Below are 22,121 nucleotides of genomic sequence, written 5' to 3' on the forward strand. Positions count from 1 at the left end.
GTAAATTATTTTACACAGCCAAAAGATTAAATCACATTAATCAAGGCAGGTCTGCATATTGTTCTGAATACTTCTCTCTCCAAATGCTTAGTTTTGCATGATAATCTACTCTTATTCTGTGTCTATACTGGTTAGTGTTGGTTGTATTGGTGTTGTTGTTGTTATTGTTATTATTATTATTATTATTATGCTTTATTTATATAGTGCTGTAGATTTGCACAGTGCAGTACATACAAACAATAAAATTGTACTAAAAGATTAAAATAGAATAAGCATACCCTAACGTTAAACTTCTTAGTCATAGCACAAACAATTTTGTTAGTTTTGGACTTTTCTGCACTTTGATGTCCATGATATCCTTATAGAGAGAAAGCAGGACGTAGGGAAATTTTGAAAACAAACTGTATGCTAGTTTTAATTTCTTAGGTAACATAAATTTAGTAATTATATCCCTTGTTGTATACCTTTATTCACCGTGTCCTTAAAACCCTTTCCCCCTTATAAAACACAAAGTAGCCTTGTCATTTAATTCCTGGTGCTCATACTAAATTTTCTGTTAATCTGGCCTTTACATAGCCCGTACATTAATGTATTCTCTACGTGAAGGATGAGTAAGAGGGAGACACAGTCCTTCCCTTCTTGGCCCTTATCTCTTCTCTATGAGTAGCGTTGGGTGAAGTACCGGCTGGCAATACAAATTTCCTGCCTCAGATCCCCCACCTGAAAGTGTGGTTTCCATGCCTAAAAAAGAAAGCTAGTTACAAGACTCCAACTCCTGACCACATTTCTCTGTGGCAATGTGGCCCACTGAGAGTAGAACACTCTCCATGCACTGGCTTAAGATTTCAGGGCTTGTTGATTCAATTAAAGTCAGTTTTTATAAGGCAAATAATTTATATCGTCAATGGCTTTTAGAGATTCCACCTGAACATTAGGAGGAACTTCCTGACAGTAAGGGCTGTTTGACAGTGGAATGCAGTCCCTCGGAGGGTGATAGAGTCTCCTTCCTTGGAGGTCTTTAAACAGAGGCTGGATGGCCATCTGTCAGGGATGCTTTGATTTGGATTTCCTGCATGGCAGGGGGTTGGACTGGATGGTCCTAGTGGTCTCTTCCAACTCTACGATTCTATGATTCTATGATTCTATGATTCTAGCCAATAAGGTATTGGTAGAACGCACTATGTACCTGTCTTTGACCATGTCAATAATGTATGTTATTTTCATATATGTTTCTTTTTGTCTTTGCATCTAAACTTCTGTTTAACCGTATCCTGTTTGAATATATCAGCCTTTTATCTGCACATCAGCCAGAACCTTCACTCTTCAGTGTAGAAAAGGCTCGGATAGCTTCCTAGAATGATAAATACAACCATGGGCATGCTCCTTGCTTTTTGAGATGTAAATAACTCATATATATCTATTTCACCATGCCTGAAAATTATGTCATAGGCTTGAGTAGTTGTATCCTATTTATTTATTATGGGGCAGTACAGACCGCCTCGAAATGGCGGGGCTGGGGTTGCCTGTTTTAACTGAGGAAGGACACCGCAGCCACCAAACCACACAACATCCCTCCACAGTAAAAAGAATCCGGTTCTTCCAGGTTCTTTTTGTGGCATGTTGCATACGTCATGCTGCACCATTGGTGCACTCATGGTGTACGCAACGCGCAGCGACATGCAGACACTGTGCGGTGTTGGCATCATCATGGTGGCACCCATGTGGACAGGATGCTGCCATAATGTGGTCACCTGTACAGACTAGGGTTCCAGAACGTGTGGTTGCCATGCACTCTGGAACCCTAGTTTTGGCGCTGGCACACCGCTTTTGGCTGGTGTGTCACGGGCCTTAGTTACTAAGTAGGTCACACTGCTAGTGCTCTGTTACTGCATCCAAGAAGCTCCAAGTAGTACGGAGTTCATTCTACTCCTGGAGTGATGAAGTATCACAGCAGTGGCTGTCCAACAACATTCCTATTCATGTTCTGCTCACTACCTCATATCACTCTCCATTCTCTCCTGTAACATTACAGATCCATCTTCAAGAATACAGTATTGTACTACTGAAACTGCACACTTTTCTTAAAAAGGATGAAGCAAACACATGTAGGCCCTGCCTGAAAAGAAAAGCAAGACCTTCAGGAACTGTGAGAATGGGGTGAGGATGGACAATACAGCTATACCAGGGACATCTTCCCCTTGCTCCCCTCTTGTGTGGTAAAAAGACATGACAATGGGGGATATACAGCTTTCCTCTCACAAGTGTGGCTCATTTGTTGCAAACCTTAAATCAGAAGTGGGAATTTCTCATAACTCTCTTGAACTATAGCATTAGATTAGAACTTTCTGGCATAGAAGCCTAAACCCATCATCACACTACAAATCCTTGAATTCCACAGAAATAGCCAAGACAGATGAAGTAGTATCAAACCGCTATAAATGTACGGTGTGAATTGTCAGACAGCAGCCTTTTCAAATGTTTTCAGTGGGCTACCCATCTCTGCATATATTTAATTTTTAAAAAGTAATTCACCTTTTATTCCTTTAGCACTTCTTCTTTCTTTGCCTTAATTTTGTTTTAATCGAAAAGAAACATATAATATTCAGTATCAAAACAGCTGCAGGAATTGGGGAGGGAGGCATCCTGATGGTCCTGTGAGTCTAGAGGGCCACCCAATCCACAGCAGGCCTTTATGCATAAACTGCTTTTTCCTAAGCTTTACCTTAGAGAGGAACAGGCACATCACTTACACTGTAAGGAGTAAGGGTGCTTCCAGAACCCTCTTGCAACTGAAAATGTCCCAGCTATCACCATTGTGCAAGCAATGCAGTTTCCACAGCACATGGTGTAATGAACAGTCACAAGGGATGTGCCAAAGTGAAGGGTACGATATTAACATGTCTACATCTTTGCTGACTACAGTATGCTGCTTGAGTGTCTCTACCCGCATCTCTGGCAGCAGGAGCTAGCAAAAAGGGCTCTCTCCCTCATGCCGAGACAAAAAAGCACTGCTCAGAGGGAACCACTTGCACAGAAGCAGAGATACATCAAAAGTATACAAGGAAGCCCTTTAACATGATGTTAGATATGCAAAGTATGAATTTGCTTCTTTCTTGGCACATTGTAGGGATGTTTTTTGGGGGTATGTGAGGGACAACTGAACTCTAGTAAAAACTGTACTTACTTATTTCCCTCCCTCCATGTCCCCTACCCCCAGGAACAACCTAAGATGTTTGGTTGCTGACCCTCTTCTTTCCTATGTACACAAATAGGTTGGACTGGCAATTACGTTTTTCTTTAACACTGGCCATGGGACATCTTCTTCTCCTCCTCCTTTGCACTTAAAGGGAGTAGGTAGTCTTAAGAGGATAAAGGAGCACAAAACTTGCCTCCAACAGATTGCTTGCTGCCTCCTAGCAGCTACTGCTGGACATAACTGAGGGGCTGGCATTGCCTTTCCCAGTAAAGCAGCCCAAGTGCATTCAAGGAATGAGCTCATACAGGTAACTACAGTTGGCCCTTCTTATACACGGCTTTTTTATATACAGATTCAAGCATCCATGGTTTGAAAATGATCCAAAAAAGTATAAATTTCAAATATCAAACCTTGATTTTCCATTTTTTGTAAGGGACACCATTTTGCTATGTCATATTTAATGGGACTTGAACATCCACGTATTTTGTTATCCACGGGGGAACTTGGAACCAAACCTCAGTGTATAACAAGGGTCCACTGTATTTCACCATGCATTCTTTCTATCACAAATTTTACCACACTTCAGTTTCTCCTTACTACAGGAGAAAGTCAGGGTAATACAAATAAACAACCTCACCAGAGGATACTGTGCTCATTTGCAATGGTCAAAAGCCACCTTTTGTCAGGACTGGTCTTCCTGACTGGGTGCTATTCAGTGTAATTCTAACTGTGTTTACCCAGCGGTGAATCCCACTGAGCTTTTTCTAGGGAAGTAAGGCTTTACTGCAGGCGCCCCTTTCTTGTAGCAGCCATGCTAGTAAAAATAAAATGGGAACATACCGCATGTAGAAAAAGCACTGCATCTCCTCTCAATCACGCGGCCAGGGCTGCTGCCCCCATTGCATTCTCTTCCTGATGACTCTCCCTTAATCTTGCCTTATGCCTATCCAGCATGTCTTTAGGTTACCCCCCCCCCCCCCATTTTATCACACAATTCTGGAGCTCTGCCACCATGATTGAAGTTAAAATAAATAAATCAATGAATAAAATAGAAGAAATAATGGTAATTAGGGTGCGTGGGGAAAGCAGAGGGGTTCAAGGGGAAGTGGATATTACTGGCAATAGCACAATTGCCCTGGGAGCAACATTTTGCCCCTGGGGATTTGTGAAATTGCAAATTTGTTGTTGATGGGTTTTCCCCGTCAATGAAAAGTGGCAAGTTGGGGACAGACCAGCTACAGGTCAGAGGCATTGTGTGATAAGTATCTCCAAAGCTACTTCTTTCCTGGTGTAATTGCAGTTTAAAAGGCACACACAGAAATGTATTTAGTCCTAGAAAGTGGACTCACCAGCTCCATGGGAACTATCTTCATACATAAAAGGGTAAAGATAACAGCATACATATTTTATGTGCAATATTTATACCACATCCTGGCATGAATCCTATTAAACAATGTCATAGCTGGCACCTTCCCATCTAGTTCTTGAACATCCAAGGAGGTCTCAGGGAGATTTCTGGAAACCATTCCTGTTTCAGCTGGTACTTCAGTCTCCCTTGCTATAAGAATCAAAAATATTAAAATAGTTAAAACTGCAGAATTCACAACATTAATCAGTTGCTTAATTCCAGAAATCCCATAGCTCTTTGTTTAATGACATTTCAGAATAAGGAAATCCCCAGCTTCACACTTTAAACTGCAAAGTCTCTATCTCACTCTGAAAAATGACAACACCTAAAACATCACACAAGCAGAGCCTTTTATGTGTTAGACAGAGACATTCAATAATTGCTAGTTTTCATTTATTTGGCAGAGACATAACTGAGTTAACAAAAAAGCAACATAGTCCTTGTTTTGTGAATTAACAAACATACAAATTTCACTTCTTGAAGAAATTTTGCTTGAAATTTTGAACCACTCTTACAAAGTGTTTTTTTAGTTTAAAAATCTTTTTACTTTTTTCTTTTAATATCTCCTATCCTAGTACTATCTATCTATCTATCTATCTATCTATCTATCTATCTATCTATCTATCCATCCAACCATCCATCCCTTCATGGTTTATTCCAATAGACATACATATATAACAAACAAACATGCAGCACCAGAACAAATTTCATGAACAAATTTCATTACTTAGCACTATTTGATATTCAGAATTTCTAAATTAAGCAGTTCAGCAGAGTTATCTTTATCCCAATAATTAATAAAGGATGATGAACTTTGCCAGAGATTGGTTGGATGTTTATTTTTCTAGACCACAACAGCTGTGAAAATTGGTCCCCCACACAGTTGGTATCAAGGAATTCTGTTAACAGCATGACTGTATCTTTTTTTCTTCAGATCCAATGGGATCTGGTCTGACCATCAACCTTTCACTAAGAAAATTTGTGCTGAAGACTAAATGCTGTGGATATGACACACAACCCTTTCTTCTAACTAAAAAGAGGAAGAACTGTGGTCATGGGCAGAAAAAAGAAGCACCTCATCCTTGAAAATATTGGAGAAAGACACAAAATAAATTAAAGAAAAACAAAGATCCATACCCACTCACATCCACATCCCACATATACAGTGGACCCTTGTTATCCGCTGGGGTTTGGTTCCAAGATCCCCCGTGGATAACAAAATCCATGGATGCTCAAGTCCCATTAAATACAATAGCATAGCAAAATAGTGTCCCTTATATAAAATGGGAAAATCAAGGTTTGATACTTGGAATTTATACTTTTTAAAAACATTTTCAAACTGTGGATGCTTGAATCCGTGTATTAAAAAATCAGTGTTTAAGAAAGGCCGACTGTATTGCATGATCATGTAGGTCAGTGATCATGTAGCATGATCACGCAGTTCAGTGCTTCAAAGTTACAGGAACTAGCCAAGAAGACCCAACACAGTCAATGGTTACAACAGGCATGCTATGTGGAGGAAGCAGGAGGAAAGTTGCTTTTTCCCAGATGAAAAATAATTATCTTTGTCCACTGAGAAGTGCAGTTTCCCATAAGAGAGGCATGTGTGACACCTTGAACTGGTGTTTCCATAGGACTCTACTTGTACGAATCAAAAGACTTTATGCAGCCATTCTATCTTTCTCTTCTGAAATATATATTTTTGTGTGCTAAGAAATAAAGTAAAAGAAATTGTGGGAAGACACAGGAGTGGGTTACAAATGGAAGATGATGTTATATGACCCCTCCTAAAATTATGTGAAGGAGACAAGGTGACTACATGACAAAAGCTTTGTCTGGACGTGATTGAAGCAACAGCTGTATGTTTAGCATGGAGTGGGGGAAGGATTATTTGGAAAATACCTTTCTTTCCTTCACTACAGTGCCTTAAACAAGATTAATAGAGGCTCAAGATTAGTCTAACAGCCCTCCAAAGATAATGGATTCCACTGTTAAGTAGTAAAAAAAAATGGAACAGATTTAAGACTTGTATTTGTTCTGCTAAAATGGCCTACAAGAATAGGAAAAATCCAAGAAGGGCTTTTGAAAGACAAGGCAAGACTCACTGGCTTCTGCTCCTCTTCTCCATGTTCCAAATTGTTCCTTCCTATACCAAATGAAAGATTCCGGGAGGAGGGGGTTGTCCAAAACCAGGGCAGGCATATAAAAGCAGGAAATAGCACTCACCAAACAAATAAATCAGAGGGGAAAATAATTCAGTTTAAAAGCCAAGCATGGCAGAGAGCAAAGTCTTGTACAAGAAATACCTGCACAATTTAATAGAAGTGACAGTAATAAGGAAGAGGAGGAAGAAGATAATGTAAGAAAGTGAGACAAGGCAATTCCTCTAGGGCTGTAACTCTCAACCTTTGCTCTCTCCCTAACTCTGAGATAAGCCCAAGGAAGCATAGGCAATAGTCAGGGATTCTGAAGAACCCTATCCTGAATACATTTCAAATTATTTTTCTGTGAAAAGTGGTCCCCCACACTCCCTTTGGAAGTACACTTTCCCTACCCCTTCTTAGGAGCTTATCACTTGGCATTTTAAATCAGCTCCAGGCTCCCAGGCTGCAGCCGGGATGCAGGATGGAGGCTGGGATTATTGCACACTAAATCACCACCGAATCGCTGGCCGCCATCAGCCTGGATCCCAGCCAGGTCCAAGCTGTCCTACGCTAGCACTTTTTAGAAGCCAGAAAGCTTTCTGACTTCTAAAAAGTGCTGGTGGAGCATGGCTTGGACCAGGGCTGATGGCAGCTGGCGATTTGGCAGCAATTTAGTGTGTTATAATCCCTGCCTCCATCCTGTCCTGGTCAGGACTGGCTCTAGGTATTTGGCCACCCTAGGCAATAAATATTTTGGCACCCCCTGTCACCTCTCATAATTATTTTCACCCCTTGATTTATGCAAAAAAACAATATACCCAAAAAAAAAAAAAAAAGCTGCCAAGCCGCCCCTAAATTTTGCTGCCCTAGGCAGCTGCCTAGTTCACCTTTATAGATGAGCCAGCCCTGGTCCTGGCTGCAGCCCGGCAGGCTGGAGCTGATTTAAAACACCAAGCAATAAGCTCCTCCAGGCCTGGAACAAAAACACTGCACCACAAATCAGACCATCCATCCTAAGTCCTGTTGAAGTTCTTTGCTGTCTGACATTTGTTGATCTAAGATGTGGTGGTGGCTGAAGTGCAAACTGGGAGCCCAAAATAGCCCCAGCACTGTTCTGTTTTTTCCCAGAAGGCCTTATGTGGGGCAAAAAAGGGTGAACTTTTTTACTTCGAGGAGTGGTAATTCACCTTTCAAATAGCGGCCTCATCCACTAGTTAAAACCCCAAATTCTGTTTTTTCAAAACAAGAGGTGGACTTCTACATCCTTCCAGTTTGGGGGTGGGGGTTGTTTGGTAGTTTGGGCTGCATCTATCTTACAGAAATAATCCACTTTGACACCACTTTAACTGCCACGGCTAAGTGCTACAGAATTCTGGGAACTGCACTTTGTTGTGGCACCAGAGCTCTCTGACAGAAAAGGCTAAATGTATCACAAAACTACAATTCCTAGAATTCCATCAGCCATGACAGTTAAAGTGGTGTCAAACTGGATTATTTCTGCAGTGCAGATGCAGCTTGTGGCAACAACTGCTAGTGTCACCTTCTCCCATCGTCTTGTTCTCCTTGCCTGGAGCTGAGTCCAGCCTTTCCAGGACTGATGAGAGAGAGGAGCAACTGGCCTGGATTTCAACAGTGCAAGACACTCCCTCGGAGTGTGGTGAAGTCTCCTTCGGAGGGCTTTAAGCAGAGGCTGGATGTTCATCTGTCAGAGGGAGGACTTGGATGGTGTCTTCCTGCATAGCAGAAGGAAGTTGGACTGGATAGCCCTTGGGGTCCCTTCCAACTCTAGAGTTTATCATTCTAAGCCAGTGGTCCCCAAACTGTGCCCTTTAAGGGATTTTGGACTTCAGCTCCCAGAAGCCTCAGCCATGTTGGGCAATAGTCTGAAATTCTGGGAGCTGAAGTCCAAAATCCCTTAAAGAGCACAGTTTGGGGACCACTGTTCTAAGCCTTTGTTTGGCTTCCGCTGAACTCTGTGTGCATCCCAGTGGAGGAAGAAAATAGGGCTTTGGACCCATCCAAATTTCTGACTCCTGCCCCAAGGGGAGGACTGATCTCTTGGTGGCTTAGCACACACTTTGTATGCAGGTCAGAAGGTCTCAGCTGTAGTTCCTGGCTTCTCCAGTTAAAAGGGTTTTCAGATAACAGGGTTGGGAAAGAACTTGCTGCTGCCATTCACAGCAAAGGGTACTGCTGGGGTCAAGGCTAGCTCAGAGCACCAGGACATGAGAGGAATCTCTCCACTTCTACTTGGAGCAGAGGACTTTACTTGGCCCTATGTTCAGTGCAGCTGTGAAGCAAAGCAGAAGACGGTCCTCTATATCTTAAAAATGATTTGAGTTGCCCAGCTGTGACTTCTCAATATAGAACAGGGAACACCTCAAGGCTTTGAACATATCATTGCAAAAAAAGATAGCATATCTGAAATCTCATTATGATTAAAGTGACATATGAACATGCTGCAAAGAACCACTATTGTCCTCAAATTTAGCTAAATAAGTTATCCGAAAAACCAAGTCATTAAATACCACAGTGTCTGCTTTATCAGTCTCAAGATTATATTGTTGAGCCAGATCCTGTTAATCTTAGTGGAAATATCTGCAACCCTAGGAGTGTAGATAAAGATAACCATGATTAAATAGAATGAAGCAGAGAAGGAAGGATTTTGTGTAAACATGCTACCACTGGATTTTAAGGGAACTAATACCCTGCTGTGAATACTTAATTAAATGTTAATTGTTTGCCATGAGTTCAAGGGTAGATGCTCTGGAGCATGAAAAATCAGAAGACATTCATTAATGAATGTTGAGCTTGAAGTATATTCCAGCTGAAAAATGCAGAGGGGAAAAAGCATAATACATTTTATTTTTAGTTTCACTGACTGTAGAGCCGCAGCCACCAATGAAATTCCAATAATGTGAAGGAAGAACTATCTTTAAGAAATAACATTTAAAAAATGGCTCTGTAGGATCCATTCTGTTGCATTAAGGCTAGAGGTCGGTGGCTATACAGACGAAATGTGGGAGAGAAATTGGGAGAGACAGTGCTCTGGAATCAGCCCTATCAGAACTTCAGCTCCTGAGTACAGCGGCAGATGCACACCTCCAGAATTGCTGGAAGTGGCCCAAAGTCTGCCCATCTATCTCTTAATTGAGATCAGTTTTCCACTGCATCAGGGTCTGCAGGTATTCTAGAGAAAGTAAGATGGCATATGGCCCAGTATTCTCTTCAGAGCTTCAGCCTGTAATTTTTTTAAAACACAGAAATACTTTAAAAGAAAGCCAATGTGTCAGCAAAGATGGGTCTTCTGCAGGACCTACTGGCCCATACAATTGTCCTTCATTTCTGAGTGCTAATGTTAGCTCTGTGGGGTTTCTAACACTTTTCTCTGTGGACAATTCTCCACTGCTACCTCAGCCCTTCCTCTTTGGCTAATTCCTTCCAGCTAGCCCTCAGCCCCCCCCAAATTAAAGGATGCCAGACAAATGAACGGAAGAGGCCAGGATAGCAGTTGGTGGGAGGGAGTCCCATATTAACTGATTCTCCCCTTGATAATGCTGCACTTCCAACCTCCCATGCTAACGTTAGTCAGCAAATGTACATTTGCTAGTGTAGTGTGCTGTTTCACAAAGTGAAGACAGATATATTGTACAACACTGGAATTTTACTATGAAAGACAGAACAGATATCTTTAAATAGACAGCACTTCTCCGGTAACTGCAATTGCTTCCTTTCCCCCCTTGCTTCCCAACGTGCTTCCCAGATTTAGATATAATCAATCATTCAATCAATCTAGCACTTAGCCAGCTTATGCTCTCTGCAGACACTTCTTTTCTGCAGAGTTAGACTTGTTACTTTAAGTTTAAAACATACTGTATTACTCATTCGTCACTAAATTTTATCAGTGACACATTCATTACTCAATATGTGCAAATAAGAGAATATGTTATTAATACATATTGCTTCTATATTTTTATATAACACAGTATTATGTTTTAGCATATAATCATTTTTATGTGTTTTATATAGCCCCTGAAGAAAGTCATTTAAAAATACATAGGCTGAAACCCATTGGCCTATCTCTATAATAAAGAAAGCAGCCATGTACAGTCGGCCCTTCTTATACACGGATTTTTTATACACGGATTTAAGCATACACGGTTTGAAAATGTTCCAAAAAAGTATAAATTTACCTTGATGTTCCATTTTTTATTAGGGACACCATTTTGCTATGTCATTATACTTAATGGGACTTGAGCATACACGGATTTTGTTATACACGGGGGATCTTGGAACCAAACCCCAGCGTATAACAAGGATCCACTGTATTGAGCACATTGACACATGGCTCTATTGCTTCCTGTGGTTATTCTATGAATGTTTAAATCTATAATGGTTCTAGGATATAAGCAGATAGCCATTTATGTTTAGTGGAACATTAAATACCATATATACTCAACTATAAGTTGGCCTCATGTATAAGTTGAAGGCAGCCTTTGGGGCTAAAATTATGGATTTTTATATGACCCATGTATAAAAGATCTAAAAGATATAAAAAGATATAAAAGAGCATGTAACAAAAGATCTACAGGATGAAGCAAAGGAAAATGATGCAAAAGAACTTAACAAAATTCCAGCAGGCGTAACTCCCACTTTAGTGCTCCCACTAAAGGCTGGATGGATGAGTGAGCAGAGAGAGGGCAGTGCTTTCAGGAGAGATTACACTTTTGCCTTTCACCAAGGGATGGTTCCCTTCTTATAAGAGTTAAAGTACAGAACTTACACTGACCCATGGATAAGTTGACTCAGTTTTTTGGGTCAACTTTTTGACTAAAATTTCTAGACTTATACATGAGTATATGCAGTAGGTAAAAGTTGACTCCACACAAGTGGATAACATGATTTTTTTCCCATTCATTCAGTGTTCGTATTTATTGTTGGTTGCTTTATACTTCTCATAGTGGGTTTTGACCAAAAAATCCAAAAAAAATCCTGCATAGAACTGACCATACTTTCCCTCCTCTTCACTTTATATATTGGTCAGTAAAAAAAAAACTAGTTTGGTGCTGGGATTACAGTCTGTTCGGGATCGGACTGAACAAGCAGTTTTGTAGTTTGGAGCTGCTCATAGATCCTTCACTGCTCCCGGATGGCCAAGTCCACTGAAGTAGTAGTGCCTTGCTCCGCTTTGGCTGGTGCACCAGTTGTGCCCTTTTCTAGGGTGGGCAGATCTGGCAACAAGGCTTCACACTTTAATTACGTCCAGCTCAGACGTAATGTGCTCTACATGCGGCTACCTTTAAAAAATGTTCAAACCTACATCTAGTGAAAACATGATGGCTAGATTGTTTTTTTATGTAGTCTTGAAACCAGTGCCACTTGCCTTGCTCAACTGCATTGGCTTTTGATTTGCTGCTTCCTTCACTTGGCAAGATTGTGCCTTTACTCATATTGGTTATACTATAGACATTTTGCCCCATGACTATGCTCCTTGCATTTGTTTTGTTTTTTTAGAAATAAAAGCTTGGAATTGAGAGGGGAAAATTTAAAACCAGGTGAAAAACAAGTAGGGCAAATAAAGTATGGCAGTTGCAGGCTATTCATGGAACTACCTGGAGTACAGGAGCATTTTGAGAATGTCTCTTGTTTTGGTTTGACTGCCAAGCAAGGCAGCTTCTGGGGACTGGGAGCTGCTTAAATATATAAAATATATTTTTAAAATTTCCCCCAGGAAGAGCAGTACAAAGGCAAACTCAAGCATTAATGAACCAAGCCATTACTATAATCCATCAAACATAGCCAAAGTATTGAGAATTTAATTGCTCAAGCTGTGCAATCTCACTGCTTGAGCCAGGAAGCATAATAGATCCAGGGTGGCAGCATTATGGGCACTGATCAAAGCCCCAGGCCTCTCGATTCCCTAATGACTATAGTTAAGTGCTCCCTGAACAGGATCTTAACAAATCAAGCTAAAGATCTGGAGAAAGGAAACCACATTTTAAAAACTCTGTCCTATCATGACCCCATTCAAATCAGTCCCAAATCCCATTTTTTCAAAAAACAAGCTAACCTCCTTTTCCATTCAATATTCTTAACACCTTGCTTCTAGACTAGGAGTGTGCAAAGTATGTGTGTTTGTGTGTGAGTATTTCATAGTGTGTATTTATGAATGCACCTGCATGCACCTATTGACATATGGTGACCCCAAGAATTTCATAGCGTTTTCTTAGGCAAGGAATACTCAGAGGTGGTTTTTCTCAGTTAAGGTAAAGGTAGTCCCTTGACATGAACGTCTAGTCGTAACCGACTGTAGGGGGTGGTGCTCATCTCCATTTCTAAGCCAAAGAGCCAGCATTGGCCAAGGACTGCTCTGGCGGTCATGTGGCCAGCATGACTGCACCAACCTCTGTTAACTTCCCACTGAGAAGTGGTACCTAACTATCTACTTGAATGTGCATGCTTTTGAACTTCTAGGTTGGGAGAAGCTGGGATTAGTGACAGGAGCTCACCTTATCATGCAGCAATCTTCCAATCATCAGAATTGGCATCTAAACCACTAAGCCACTGCATCAATTGCTTCCTAGCAATATAGTCTACAGTGCCTGATATTTGTGGGTAGTCTCCTATCTAAGTACTAATCATGGCTAACCCCTGCTTAACTTCCAAGATCAGACGGGACCTGCTTCAAAGTGTAACCCTCTAGATACTGTTGGAATACAACTCCATCAACCCAAACCAGCATAGCCAATGAAAAGGAATTCTGGTAGTTGCAGAACAAGGTCTGTAGTGACCCACACTTGCTCTAGGGGTGGACAACCGTTGGAGTTAGGGAGCTTCATGGACCCCCAGAACACTCTGGAAGGCTACCGCCCCCTGCAAAAAAAAAAAAAATCACTTTTTTGACCTGAGAAACCTTAAGGGGGTGGGGGGATGCATTTTTGCCATGTTTGTGGTCCTTTCTGGGCTCTTCTTTACTACAGGAAATTACCTTCCTGGGCTTAAACCAGCTGAGGGTGGGGGCAAAGGCCACGCCAGAATGTCCTTCTGTGCTCTCTGGAAGATACTTGGGGGGCATGAATGGTTTTTTAAAAAAACCTATGTGGTGCATTTAAAAACCTATGTTGATCACTTTTGCTATAGACTAAGGGCCCGAACAGACAAGCCAAAATAAAGCTACTTCGGGTCACCTTGGAGGTATGCTTTGTTTTCTGATTGTTCAATGTACACATATATGTTTCATGAACAAAGTTATTAAAAATATTGTACAAAATTACCTTCAGGCTATGTGTATAAGGTGTATACAAAACATAAATGAATTTTGTGTTTAAATGTGAGTTCCATCGCCAAGATTATATGCAAATACATGTGAAACCCCCCCCCCCCATCTAAAATCCAAAATATCACTGGTCTGAAGCATATTATTTAAGAGAGACTCAACCTGTAGCTTTTTTCTAACTGGAGAATAGCGAAACTCATACTGTTCCCTCTGCTCAGCATGGGGGACTCTGGGAGTTGTAGTCTGTCATCCTTGCTGCCAAGAATGGGAACTGAGTCAAAGCAGAGACAGGCTTCCATCTGATTTCTTCTACTGATCTGCAATCATCTCAACACTATCCTTTACCAGTTGTGCTGTGGATCCCTGAAAGCATCATATCTTTGGGATAAGAAACTACCCCCCTCCCTCTTTTCTTCTTTTAGCCCTTGCACAGGAATAGGACTAATTTAGGGGGTGAAATGCCTGCAGAGAAAAGGTTCAAGGCCTCTGCAGACTGTGTACAGTGACCACGTTCTAAATAATGCCACAGGTTTTTCCTTTGGTAAAGCAAGAAAACAAAGCTCAGTTGCATGCTATGTATTTAACTACGTGAGCAGTTTTGCCATGATAAAAATATGTGTTTATACAGCCAATGTGATACCCCTCTTTTCCTAATTAGGATTGTCAGGTAAATAAGGGACAGGGCTCCTGCACATTTAATGGTTCTTTAATGATATGGGTGTCATTGCATTACAAACAGCACCAACTGAAATTCACTCTTCTACACAACCATTAAAGGTACAGCAGCCCCGTCCCTTATTATGTTTGGTAATCTTACTTCTTATTTGGGAGAATCCTAACACTTCTTATTGGATGCCCACAGCCTGACAAAACTGTAGAACTGGCTGTAGTTAGCAGAGCTTGGAAAAGCTACATTTTGGACTATATGCTCCAGAATCCACCAGGAGGATCTGGATGAATTATACTCTGAAAAGTAACTCCTCCAAGCTCTGGGAGTAGTGATGGGAATGTCTCTTTTGTGCAGGCTATTTGTTTCCCCATTCAGAAGGTGACTGTTGATGGCACTACTGCTTGTGCTACAATAAAACTTCATCTCTTGTTTCCAAGAAATCTTGGCACATCAGATGTTAGACTTTTGTTTCCTTGTTGTGTTTGGGTTTGCACAGGCAATGACATTGTGATGCATTCATATCTGCTGGCTAGTGTTCTGTCTATGTGCGGGATAAAAGGACTCCATATGATACTCTGCCGTGATTCCACATTGTTTGGCTCCATCTGCACATTGATAAAGTGAGAGATAATTGCCAGCAAGCAATGCCATGATTGGAGTTGATATGTTCCCAGGGAGCATCTGTAGTTCTTGGCATGTGTTCTGCCGTTCACTTTGCTCCTGCAGGGCAGTGTTGGTGCCTGTCATTGTCAGCCAAAGCACAGAAATGCTCTGTCCATTGTGTGTGTATATGCATGTACAAGGGGAGAGGAGGGAGAGTCAGAGCGCCATTCCTGCTTATAAACCAAAAACATGTCAGTCAGATTCTGGGGATTGCATCAAAGCACATCTCCGAAGCTTGGGTGACTCATATTGGCTGGCTGAAACTCAGTAGAAAGACCTGACCAGATTATAAATGAGCTGCTTTCTCCTTTTAGAGACTTGCTAAAATGAAGATGAAAATACACTGCTTGTATTGGGCAAGTTCCAACAAAACATACAAACGCACACATTCTTGCAGTTGTGTCTGTATTAACACAAGTAGTATTGTCTAAGCAAAGCACACTGATCTGGCCAACCTACTTATCTGGGCTGTCTGATGTTTAAGTTATACGTGTGATCTGTTTCTTTTGGACAAGAGACTACAGTAAGTTTTCTGTCCTTACCTTCTTCATCTGGAATCAGTCCAAATTGCCGGGGATCATCAGTAGTTTGGATGGATCCCAAGACCGATGGACAGATTATTTCTCTATCAGGACACTTGATGAAACTGCTGAGTGAAGTGCCTTTATGGCATTCTTTAGAACAAGGGGGGAAAGGGAAGAGGGGACACAGAGAATAATGTTATCAAAATGTACTGCCTAGAAACAATTCTCTGCCTATGAGACAGTCTCCGATCTCACTAATGAAATGGGAACTGCAACTTTTCCAAACTCCAAAATGGTTCTATACCTCTTGTTACTTCTTTCTGATGAATACCCACTTAAATTATTTTACTTGCATTTAGTGTTTATGTTCATAGCTGAACTTTGAAAAATCAAATGTTTGGAACACAGCTCTCAAGGCCATGCTAGCTGGGAGATTCTAGAAGGAACTGTCTAAAAATCATAATAACTTTTCCAAGCTTTCTTTCGGCACTATCTTCATTCTCCACATTCATGGTCTCCACCCCCTTAAAAAAGGTGGAATATAGATGTAATAAATAAATATTGTTGTTGTGTGCCTTCAAGTCATTTCTGACCTATGGTGATCCTAAGGTGACACTATCACAGGAGTTTCCTTGACAAGATTTGTTCAGAGGGGTTTGCCTTTGCCTTCATCTGTGGCTGAGGCTGCCCAATGGAGTTCCATGGCTAAGTGCAAAACTGAATTCTAGTCTCATAGAACTTTAGTCTAATACTCAAACCACTACACCAAGCTGGTTCTCAATAAATAAAATAAAATAAAATAAAATATATACATCACACACACACAACAAATAAATTTTAACATCTGCAGCTTTCTCTAGGTAATTCTGGAATTGTAGGGGAGGGAAATTAGCTCAAATGGTACAGCACTTGCTTAGCATGTGACAGGTAGTGGCATCAATGCTCACATCCTCCAGTTTTTGCTTTTGAGCCAGTGTAGTGTAGTGGTTTGAGCATTGCACAATGACTCTGGAGACCACGATTCGAATCCCCACTCAGCCATGGAAACTCATTGGGTCATCTTGGGTGAGTTACACCCTTTTAAACTGTAATTAGGTCTGGGAAAATTGGCTTATACTTGTCACACGATACTGCCTCCAACCTATAGCTGACCTGCTGTGTCACCCAACCATGCTGGGTCTCCCTTTTTATTGATAGGGAAACCCTGTCAATGAGCTCTCAATAGCACAAGTCCCTAGGTGGGAAATGTCACAGTTGGGGCAGTCATGTTATTGGCAGTTATGTCAGGTCAGTGTCCTCTCCTCTTTGCCCGCTCCTCACTATTCCCAAGCTTACTGGTTACTTTTTCCTTCCCTTGTTTCTTTTCTTTTCTATTAAAAAAACCAAATTAAATCACAGTAGCAGAGCTCTGGAATTGTGTGAAAAGGTGAAATTAAAAATAAAATAAAGGGCACAGGATAGGTCATAGAGAGGTGAAGTTAAGAGAGGCAAGGTTAAGTGGGAGTCAGGAAGAGAGTGCAATGCTGGCAGTTACACGACTATGAAAATGTGTGGTGATACGGTGAGTACAAACATGTATAATTCTGGTTTCACTGGCAAGTGCAAGTGCTGCAGCTACAGGGCTCATGTGGTACAACCATTAGAGGAAGGCAAGGGGAAACCCCCTCTGCATAAATCTTGCCAAGAAAACCCCATGATAGGGTCACCTTTGGATTGCCGTAAGTAAGAAATGACTTGAAGACACAAGTTTTTTAGTTTGTTGACACCGGAAAGTTTCAGGCTATGACAAAATGATACTTTCTATGGATCCTTGGGGAGAAAGATACCATTATAATTAAAACAATTTTTAAGTTTACAATACATATGTATTTTCGCAAATACTTTTGTGTACCTGTAGAAAACATGCCATGATTTTATCCTGTTCATAATGTTGCACAGCAAAATTAAATACATCTACATTATGAACCCAAGCTAATTGTTTATTCACCAACAGATCATAAAATATACAAACTTCACTTCAGTTCCTAAAAATTCAAGTCGATGTTGCTACTTTCTTTGCAATTTATATAGAAAGAAATAATTTCCTCCCCCCTCCCCAAATATAGGGTGATCTGAACACTACATCTCCCCTATGGAAACCATCTTAAATAGTTTAGTCTTATAGCTGTCCTTTCCAGCCCTACATCTTTCCCATCCCTGTGACACTGGAGAAGACTGAACCTGGGACATCCAACATCTACAGCATGTGTTCTACTACCAGAGCTTGGACAAATTACAGTAGGCCCTTGGAATCTGCTGGGGTTTGTGGTTTGGTTCCAGGACCCGCTGTGGATACCAAAATCTGTGGGTGCTTAAGTTCCATTATATACAGTGGCATAGTAAAATGGTTTCCTTTACATAAAATGATAAAAATCTGTGGTTGAGTATAGCTCCCACAGTGTGCCAACCAAAATGGCCAATGGTCATGTGATTCTGGAGCGTTACAGACCGTTTGGGGCGGCCTGTAAGCGGCCCTTTCCCCGCTGTATCGGGGCCTCAGCTGCCAGAACGGCAGCCTCTGAGGCCCCGATCTGCCACTTTCCAGGCTGTGGGGAAGCAGCAAAAGGCCGCTTCCCCACGGCCTGGAAAGGGGTGTCCTTGGGGCTTCATGCCCCAAGGACACCTGATGGCGGCAGGGAGGAGAAAAGGTCTCCCTTGCGTCCCTGGTGCAGCCATCTAAAGGTTGTGCCAGGGACGCAAACCTCAGAAGGAGCTCCGTTTCGGAGCTCCTTCCCATGCCGCAGCAAGGGCGCTCTAGGTGCCCTCACACGGCACATCACAACCGCACCACCTTGTTTGGAGGCAGCACAGTGGTGACGTCGTAATGGCAGCCCCCGTGTAGAACGGGTGCCGCCATTTTGTACGGACCAGGTCCGTACTAGGGTTAGGGGTGTCAAGAAGTGACGACCCTTTCTAACCCTAGTATGGACCCAGGCCGTACTATTAGGCCCGTCTGTAACGGGCCCCAGGGACTTGGCTCCCCATGAGGCAAGTTTTCCATCCACTACTAACTTGTGGCCTCCCTCAAAGAAGGATTTTGCCTATCTTGAGTAACTGACCTCTTTCATACTTGCTGTTTTCAGCACACACCTCTGCCTTCCTTGTCTTCCTCCTACTAAGAACGTACTCTTGGTTACCTATTGGAGGTAAGCAGAAACTGACTTGGGAAGAATCTGTAGTACGACTGCTGGTCACATGTTCTTGTTCCCTTTTATGGTCTGATTCCAAAATGAGATCATTTGGCAAAGGGGTCAAGTCTTTATTACAGGCATCAGTCTCAGTTTGTGGTTCATTACAATAGGTTCCTGAAAAGTGAGCGAGAAAAATCACATGAGTTAACTAATGAACATTTTTTCCATCTGAAAAGAGTTTCTTCTCCTACAATGGCTAAAGAGGGCCTTTTCAGAAGCTTGTGTGGATAATCTTGTTATTGAAACCTCACCAAACAAGAGAAGACTGCTTTACTTCACATGTAGAGCAATTCTGTGTGTATCTACTCCAAGTTCAGCCCCAGTAAATTCAGTGGGTAAATATGGATAGTAGCCTTCTCCAACCTGGTGCCCTCAGATGTATTAGAACAGTGCTGCTGAATGAGTGTCTGAGACAGAGACTTTCTCAAACTTTTATATGTTAAAAGTTTGAACACCCAGTCAGAGACACATGAGTAAAGCACTCTCCTATAGCACTTATTAGGATCTTCTAAAAAGTTATAAACAAGCTTCAGCCACGTCCCATGTAATGGGTTTTTTGTTATTCAGTTGAGGGGGTTGGGCACACGAAAAAAGACAGGAATAAAAGTGATCTTACCAAAGCTATTGCATTTATGGTGGTTAATCCCAACAGCAGCAGCAAAGAGGTCTGTCAGTTCATTTGAAAGTATTTTCTGCCCCTGGGGGCTGGGGTATTATGGCATACCTTCGATTCTGTACTATGCTGGTCATGATGTATGTGGAGTACTGCCCAATTTTGGGTGGCAAGGAAAATGTTAATAAATCAGAACATGTGCCAGTGAGGGAAATCAGGATGGTGAGGGTTGAGGAAACAACGTTGATGAACAGTTGAAAATGTGAGGGGTGTTTAGATCTGATGTGAAGATTAAGGGGAGAGATAACAGCAGGTTTCACAGATCAGAAGAGCTCAAAGAAGCTTTTCTGATTTCAGCTTTCAGACTTTTTCACTGGATAGAACTTGGGTGGGAATTGCAGGGAAGCAATTTTCAACTCGACATTATCACAGATGTCCTAAGTTAGTACAAAAATGGAACAGAATCATTCTGAAGTTGCAAGGGAAGCTCTTATCTTCACTGGAGACAGTCAAGCAGAAGCTGAACGGCCACCAGTCATTTTGAAAACTCAAATACTGTAATGCACAAGAGGAAAGTTACAAAGCTGCTTTCAATAACAGTACCTCACTGGAGTGCTAGTGGCCTCACACACACTTACAATTATGCTGCTGATGTTTTAGAATGCCTTTTATATTTAAAACACAATAGCCAGGCTCCAAGGGTAGTTGTATCCATTTTATTGGAGGACCCACTTCATTGAAACATTTGGATTTCAACCACATATCTTTCTTCTCAAACAATATCAGGAGATTGTTGTTATCTTTTTTTACAACCAACCATTTGTGCTTAATCTGCAAAGACATAAAAGGAGCTTCCCTTGAGGGAAGGCGGAGATTTTCCAAAATCTGGAGAAGTTTTTTAAAAAAAATAAACTAAAAATAAACCTCCACTTTTATAGCAACATCCTTAACTAAGTATGTCCAGTCATTCAGTCTTCATTGTAGGAGGAAAGAACTAGGATTTTAGGGGCAGAGAAGCAAAAGAATTCTGTTCTCTTCTGCCTGTGATGTAAAAAGCACCTCGTAGTGATACTGAGATTTATCTTGTCAGTTACAGGGAAATCAAAATAGAAAGCAGGTACACTTAGAGGAGTCATTCAACCAATTCACAAAGGCATTGGGCTTATATAAGAATCTATTTGAAAGGACCTTTCAGTAGACATTACCTCCTGAATTCCTTTCTTTACAGGTTTGCTGTTCTATGCCTTCAAGTTGATCCTACCACAGGTTTTCTTGGGTAAATTCACTCAGAGTTGGTTTGTCATTACCTTCCTCTGAGGCTGAGATAGTGTTACTTGCCCCAGAAGGTTTCTACGGCTGAGCATGGATTCAAACCCTGGTCTCCACTGTAATCCAACATTCAAACCATGCTGGCTTCTCTTTACAAATATAGGTGCTTAATTCCCAGTCCTGTTGCAGTGAACCATACAATAAATTAACATTTTGCTCACACTATTCATATAAACTGGGCCGCAGCATAACACATTATCCCAGCTAGAAATATCAGCATGCAAAAGAAGAAACTGTCTCAAAATAAAATGAGAGCAATGGGCTAGCCTAAATCAACACATTTAATAACTGGTATGGAACAGGAATACTGACGCTGGCTGTTGCTATCTTGGAATTTTTATTTCTACCATGCACTGTCATGCTTTGATCTACGTAGGACATTTATTGTGACATGGCCGTGGCATCAGTCATAATGCATTATGCATTCATTAAATTTCAATTTGTCATGTCACATTTTTATTGCCTATGACAGTACAGGGCTGTGAGGTACAGGAATGGGCTGTGAACTTAATACCAAACACTGGCAGAGAGGAGGCAAGGAACTGTTTTGGATTTACCACCAAATTATTCTTAGTGCAATGTGAATGGCATAGACATCGGCGAAATGCCTTTTTAAAAACATTTTTAAAAAACGATTTTATTTCAACTAATATTTTGATCCAAACATTCATTGCTGTGTCCAGATTTTTTTTTTTTTAAAAAAATGAGTAGTTTGAACTATGATCTGTTATCAAACCAGGATCCTTAAACAAAGTTTAAACTAACCACAGTTTACTTCAGTTCTGATATAACAATAAAAAAGTGGGTGGGCAAAGGCTGGCCCTCCAGATGTCATGAACTGCAAGGTCCATCTTCTCATGCCATTAACTATTCTGGTTATGGGTGATAGGAACTGGAGTCCAAGAACATCTGGAGGACTACAATTTGCCCACCCCTGTAGTAAACTCTGGTTAGGTGAAGAGACAAGCATATACTTCTGATCTCCTTGTAACCATGCATAGGAGAGCAGGTGGTGAGCCCACAGCTTGATTCTGCTGATTCACACCACACAAAAATATGGTTCAGCAT

At 41.3% G+C, this 22,121-nt stretch overlaps 1 protein-coding gene across 1 annotated transcript in view; it reads right to left on the reverse strand.

The window, feature by feature from the left end:
- Window positions 1–22,121, reverse strand: part of LOC149313374 (uncharacterized) — a 68,925-nt gene extending 46,804 nt beyond the window's left edge. Inside the window, exons 1-4 of the mRNA XM_089521520.1 lie at window positions 22,028–22,121; window positions 18,980–19,225; window positions 15,900–16,031; window positions 4,666–4,754 (exon numbers count right to left, since the gene is read on the reverse strand). Coding sequence (XP_089377646.1) covers window positions 4,666–4,754; window positions 15,900–16,031; window positions 18,980–19,225; window positions 22,028–22,121 — 561 coding nt within the window. The remainder of the gene's footprint in view (window positions 1–4,665; window positions 4,755–15,899; window positions 16,032–18,979; window positions 19,226–22,027) is intronic.

The sequence above is a fragment of the Sceloporus occidentalis genome, unplaced genomic scaffold (genome assembly GCF_023333645.1).
Source record: "Sceloporus occidentalis isolate IW3139 unplaced genomic scaffold, rSceOcc1.0.p SCAF_4, whole genome shotgun sequence".
In the NCBI taxonomy this organism is placed as follows: Eukaryota; Metazoa; Chordata; class Lepidosauria; order Squamata; family Phrynosomatidae; genus Sceloporus; species Sceloporus occidentalis.